A 6,726-nucleotide genomic window follows, 5' to 3' on the forward strand; every position below is an offset into this window, starting at 1 on the left:
TTTATTTTGAGCAAAGGCAGAACAAAATTGTAAACTGACCACATTTTGTTGCAATGCTAACTGGATGTTATTTGCTTCTGGCTCTCTCTGGTTCTAATATACATAGGCAGCATAGGGAGTCATGGCAGGAGAGCATGGATATTTGGAGTGGCTGTCTCGCTGGGTTCTTCCTTTATGATTTTTCTGGAGTGCTCTGGAACATATGTTGGGCAGCTGGCCACTTAATCAAGTGGAAAACTTCTAGACAAATATTCAGATTTTTTTTAATCATCTTGCCCTTTAATTTATCACCCATATCTAAATATTAGTAAAAGTTAAACCCATTGTTTTGACTTGTTCCCTTGTTTCAAAAACTCCTTTCACATTTTAATAAATTCACATACTGTCATCTTGAGCATAGAGCTCTCCTGCCTATTCTTGCCAGGATATGGAACTGTATACCAAACCTGCTATCCATGGGAACTGGCTTTCTTGTCAACTGGCACTCGCATCATGTGTGTGTGTTGTTTGTTTTTGTTTTTTTTGTTTTCCCGCCCCTGCCTCTTGCAGGGGTAGGTGGGGGGAAATGGGATCCTTTTTTTATTTGTATTTTGGTTAAATTGGGGAGAATTCTTTCCTTATCGTAATTTAACCAAGACGACAATGGTACTTGAACTTTTTTGCAGCCTCCCTAGACATAACCCATCTGTCCTCATGATCTCTCTCATGGCACCAGCAGTCCTCCGTGGCTGGGGCACTGTCTGCAGTCCCGAGTTGGGGGGCACTCCAGGACTTCAGCAGTCCCCATATAGGCCAAGGTTTCGTGGTGGGGGAATATGTGATTGCCTGAAATGAAAGGAAACCGAATGGCTGGGAAAGAAAAAGGCCCCCATTTCAGTGTCTTCTCCTGCAGCTGCCACTTTACAGCCCCCACCCCCCAAGTACCAGAAGGAGATGTAACACAGCCCAGGTAGCCAGCTGCTTCTTGGCCAGGTGAGAGTTAAGGATACAGTTTATCCCTTGAGCTGACAGATCTCTCCTGCTCCAGGCAGACTTTCAGCACCCTGAGACTATAGCCATTTAATTACCAAAATAGTAAATAAATCCCATTATCCCCATTTTACAGATGGGGAAGTGGAGGCAAAAAGAAGATGCAGCCAAAGTAATAGACCAAAATACCACAGCTTTACCCTAGTGATGATGCAGGGCTGGGAGATGCAACTGTGGCTGAGGGAGCCTTAGTCAGATTTAGGATCTGATCCTGCAAGGTGCTGAGTCTCTCCTGTGCTCCAGGTCTCCTTGCCAGTGGAAGTTTTGGGCACTAGAACTGCTCAGCACCTTCTAAGATCAGGCCCCAAGTCACTTGCTTAAAACCATAGAGGGACACTGTAACTACAATATTCTAGTGTAAGCTCTCCAAACTTGCAGTAGCACTGGGATAAGATCTAATAGATTAAAAATGCTACCTTAGTATCCTTTGGAACAGAGCCAGGATTAGAACTCTGACATTCTTAGCTGTCACTCCTGTTTTCAGACTGTCTCTCCCTCTCTCAACAAAGCTTAACTACAAACATACAGATTTATTGCCATTCTCTTAGGAACAGCTGTATGTCCGCCTCTTTAAAACACACCTTTCCCTTCACTGTGAATACAGTATTATAAGGACACCAGGCATAGTCTCTGCCATCTTGGATTTGCTCATACAACTGGTGAGTTGCTGCATTTGCAAACAGCTAAGGGAAATAGAAGTTCTGAAATCTCTATATATAATTTTTCCTCCCTGGAATTACAGCTTGATTTCTAGATTCTCTACAAATTTAAAGGGGCACTGATCTCCTGAGATCACCTTGATTTACTAGTAAGTGTGTGTCTACTCCTCTATGGCCAAATGTGAGGAGAGAATATCTGTCGTCAGCTAAAAGGGGATACTTGTGCGGAAAAAGCACCAGCACTGGAATTAAACATGCTGGCTCTATTTTGTTTGTATGCTGTACTGCAAAGACTTTTTTTCTTTCCTTTGAGTACCACACTTGTTTGTTCAGTATAGTGCCTGAAGTAGTCTTACATCTTGATCTGATATCTGAGCTCTGCAGCTAACTGAGTGGGCCATGGCGTGTAAAACTAGAAGTCTGAGCTATGATGAATAATATAACAATGTTTGTTTTGTTTGAATCCAAGAATAGCAGCTACAGCAGCTGTGTTAGGAAGGCTTCCAAGCTGCATTAGGTCACAAGTGAAATGACTCTGGTGATCTCAACTTTATCCTTAACTGACATTAGTCCACAGCACAAAAATAAATTGGCCACAATTGACAGTATCTGCAGAGGAGAATCCTTAGAACAGCAGAGGGTGTTGCAGGTATGGATGAAGATGCTTTCATACTAGCCAAAGTGCTCTCATGTTCAGGTTTTTTGAGCACCAGAGCGTTACCTCCAAGTTGCATGAATTGTATGATGCGCAGTAAAAGGGCTGAACGCTTACAAAGAAACTACGTCACAGCAAGTCAGCTAAAAGAATGTTTCTTGTAGCATAGTTGCAAGGCTTTGAAACCAGTATTCTAGCTGCCTGTGGTTAGCATTTCTGCAGGTGTATTGATGCAGAACCTCTCAGAAGAGAGACATGGGCCCCTTTTAACCAAGTAGAATGCAATGGGGTTTGTTTGTTTGTTTTTAACTTGACAGTATCAGTTTTGTCACTTGCAATACCCTTAAAACTGTAAAATGGATCATTTCTAACCCTATTTCCTATGCAGATAATCCATGGGAAAGCAGTAGCTGTTGATAGAACACTGTTCGTATTTCTTAACATCCACCTTCATCCCTCACTTCACCATTATGTCTGTGCCTGTTTCTTTTACAAACCTGTAACTGGAAAACCAATGTGTTCTCATGCTCTGCATTGCTAGAGATTATAATCCCTTGGTGAAGTTACACCAAGGCTGTGTGCTGCATCACTGTAGAAATTTGAGCTCTCCGTTATCAATATTTTTAAGATGGTATAACAACCAGATCTTAATTACTAATTTCTCTAACCCAGAAGTGCCAGTGAGCAGCTGTCTTGGGTGATGCACATTTTTCTCTCTAACTAATCCCATGTGTGATAATTCAAAGTAACCCTATGTATCTTTTATGGAATGTCTTATTTATTACTCCAGTCTTATCTCTGTGCCTGTACTTTTCTGACCAGGATCTTTACAGCCATAATGCCCATGGTAGCAGCTGGATTGATTCCAGATGATCCCACATTGCAGCCAATAAGAAGACTTGTGTCCCTTGTAGGAATTTTTTTTTAAATGTTTTGTACGTGGGGTTTTTTTGTTTTTGTGGGGGTTTTTTGGGGGGGGGTGTTCTTTTTTGGTTTGGTTTGGTTTTTTTGCATGACCCTCATGTATTTTTAATATAAACTGCTGGCTGCATTCTTATTGGCTGACTATAGGATCACAAACTCAAAAGCTGCCAATCAGAATGATCAATCAGTACATATTCATTTCAATATCTGAATGCTCAGTTTTGAATATTCTGTTCCATCACTTTGTCTTAGTTACCATGCTAAACCAATTTGTCCATTAACCATTAAGAAATTAATTCAATAAGAACATTTTAACCATTTGTTAATTTTGCTTACTAAACCTGTTTGTTTTAGATCTACCATGACAAGTGCTTTTTAAAAACTGTAATTTTATTGACCTGCTACAAATTAATTCTACAGAATATAACAGCTGATATCTGTGCTAACTCCTAGTGTTTACTTATAGGTTGTTATTTACATGTCTGAGTATATGTTCATTGTGGGTTTTGGTCTTCTATTGTGTGCTCCACACTATCCAGATTATTTGTACTTAAAACAAGTTCTACAACTATGTTCTTGGCTATGTCAAAAGAGGGCATTGATTACTGCTAATGCAAGCTCTTGTTGAATTTTGATTTGATCTTATGGTGGTCATGTGAAGTGACCATTCTACTGCAGGCTGCAAAACCGTTTTCATTCTAAATTCCTTCCCTTCCCACACAGAAACTTGTAATCTTTTGAAACATCCAACTTTTAGACTGAGAATTTCCATGCTTTCTTGGCCCAACAATGACACTCCAAGTTTACCAAAATTTCTTCAGCTGGATTTAGAATAAGTAGTTTATATATAAAATATCCATTTTCCTACATCATAATTTGAGAGTAACTCAAATGGCTAAACTTTAACCCTTGAAACTTAGCATGTAAATGCAGCTGTCGTCACTGAAGAGTGTGCTTTACTAAACTTGAAAAACATTAGTTATGAACATTTGAAAATGCAGGAACAAATATGCACAGGGGAAAGCCCTAGTTAGCAGTGCACTTATGCCAGGAGGACTTGGAATCTGGCCTTTTTTAAAAAAAAAAAAAAAAAAATCCAACCAACCAAAACCAGATGCTGCATAATGAATTTACAAGCTCTGAGGTGAAGGTGGCAGGTAGTGCTGACATATATACTTCCTTAAAACAAACTGAAAATTAAATGCAAGACACTGCAATGTTAAGGCTGCAGACTTTAAATCAAAAAGTTAGGAAATGCAAACATTTGGGTCCTACCAGCAATGTTAACTTGCTTGAACTGCACTCATGTAGTAGTATCTATCCTGTACTTAAAAGTAGCTTAATGTAGTACTCTTGCATTATTATTTGTATTGCAGTAGAATCTAAGGACTCGACTCCTAGACCAGGACCACATTGTGCTAGGTACTATACAAACAGAACAAAAAGTCCTAAAAAAAAAGAGCACCATAAAAGCAGAAGGATATGCATTGTGGTTAATGCTAAGATGGTACCTTAACTTTTGCATTTCCCAACAAACATTAATTATATTTTAACATTGCCCGAACCCTTTTTTGCATTTTGTTTAATATATGGTTCACTATAAGAATAACATTATTTTGCTTAAGCTGATAACTTCTCTACCATACAAACAAGAAAAATTAATAATTATTTTTATGTAGTATCAGCTTTGCATTTAATTGCAGATCACAGGCTTATTAAAATAGCTTATCAGTTCATACACACCATTGAGCACCCACACACTGTGTGGGTACATGATATGCACATTTAATGTATTAATTAAGGCTCTGATCCTGCAAACACTTATCTACGTGTTTAGGTGTGTGCTGGAACTGGGCCTAAGGTATTAAAAGTATACACTTTAACATTTCTTTAAATTTTTAGTGACTTATTGTACTTATTTCCCTCTTCTTTCCCCCCCCTCTAATTTTTCTGTTTTAAAAGCATATTGTAGTCTTTTCATGCCAAAAAGACACACTGCCAATTTCTTTTGTTTATGGCATGAAACTAATCCTTTTGTTTCTTTGGGTTTTTTGTTTTTGTTTTAAATAACCACTACACCCAAACTAAGACTGCATGTGTGTAGAGGTCACAGCATTTAAAGCTTCTTTTGAAGCTTCAGTAACAAAGCAGCTGGAGATGGCAGTGACTTCATCTTGAATAACGTTTGCATCTGCAAAATGAAGGCAGCGAAGCCTGATAGACCATTTGTCAGACAGTTTTTTGCTCTTTAAGTTTTGTTGCACTGTGTATCATGTCAGTTATCTCACGTGTCTCCAACCACTGGATCCTAATTTGTCTGTCTTTCTTTCTGGAAGGTTTAGTTTCTTCTCTCGTGATAAAAAACGCATGCAGACGACCCAGAAAAACGTTCACTTCCAGGATACTTTTGGCGAATGGGCAGATTCAAACAAAGATGACTCCTACACTGAACAAGGCCAAGAGGCTCTTCAGCATCTGTGATTAACACTCCAAGCCGCGTTGCTTACCACAGTAGATCTGAACATTCTAGTAACAAGAAGCTTCCGTAACCAAATCTGGCAGCTCATCGTTTTTTATTTGCCTGGCACACGTTGCCTGTTTCAGACGTACTTTTTCCAAAGGGATTCCTCAATGTTTACTTGGTGACTGCTCTCTGAAAACAGAATCCAGGCTCTGTAGTAAGGGTTATTTATACTCTGGGGGTATCAAAGCTTCTAGGTTGTGTGCTGAATAACAAGTCTGTCTGACTCTTGCATTTAACTACAGTAACACACGCTTCTTTAAACCAAAAAAACCCTGTGCCATTAGAAGTTTATTTGCATTGAACTACATCTATTAGTAAAGACCCTGATACCATGTTTATGTTAACTGGGGGGAGGGAAGGGGAATTTTTCTTAGTTTTGTTAATGACACTTTCAAAAATAGAGAGGTTGCAGTGTATACACTATTTCCAGGGCAGGTCCTACCACAGCTGTATCCTGTCAAACTCCCAGGTTGCAGAGAAACTACTTGGAATGTCAATTGATAACAGTACAGAAACTGGAGCAGCTGTGAGGAACTGTGATTGTATATCCCCCCTTGTTGTTTATAGTGCCTAAAGCATGTAGATACTGATGTACAAGGTGAGTGTGCCTTGCCTTTTGCTCTGAGTTATGCAGTATTAGCAGCAAATGAATTGCTCACACAGAGGAATTCTAAACACTCTGCATTTTGTTTTCTTCTTTGTACCGTGCCCTTTTTCCCTCCACCCTCTCTCTCTCTCTGTAGTAGCAGACCTCTGCCGTACAGGAAATAGATCACTTTCCCACCAAAGGCTTCGAAAAAAGCCCCAGGCAGCACTTTTACAAGTTCTTATTCCCTAGCTGAAAACCATTTTAACACACCTATAGTGGAGGTTTTAAGTCAGATGTTACCGCCTTTGTTCTAGGTAGAAACAATCCCAACCCCCATCTCTCCTCC

The 6,726-nt window shown here is 39.5% G+C and overlaps 1 protein-coding gene across 3 annotated transcripts in view; it reads left to right on the forward strand.

Moving 5' to 3' along the window:
- Nucleotides 1–6,471, forward strand: part of RILPL1 (Rab interacting lysosomal protein like 1) — a 40,195-nt gene extending 33,724 nt beyond the window's left edge. For 2 of the 3 annotated variants that reach the window (XM_073313175.2, XM_073313178.1), the window contains one exon: nucleotides 5,604–6,471. In XM_073313175.2, the coding sequence (XP_073169276.1) occupies nucleotides 5,604–5,748 (145 nt within the window). In that variant the 3' untranslated portion in view covers nucleotides 5,749–6,471. Of the gene's footprint in view, nucleotides 1–3,165; nucleotides 3,254–5,603 lie in introns of all 3 variants that reach the window. The other variant, XM_073313176.2, reaches the window with a different exon arrangement.
- Nucleotides 6,472–6,726: the final 255 nt, after the last annotated feature.

The sequence above is a fragment of the Lepidochelys kempii genome, chromosome 15 (assembly GCF_965140285.1).
Source record: "Lepidochelys kempii isolate rLepKem1 chromosome 15, rLepKem1.hap1, whole genome shotgun sequence".
NCBI lineage: Eukaryota > Metazoa > Chordata > Testudines > Cheloniidae > Lepidochelys > Lepidochelys kempii.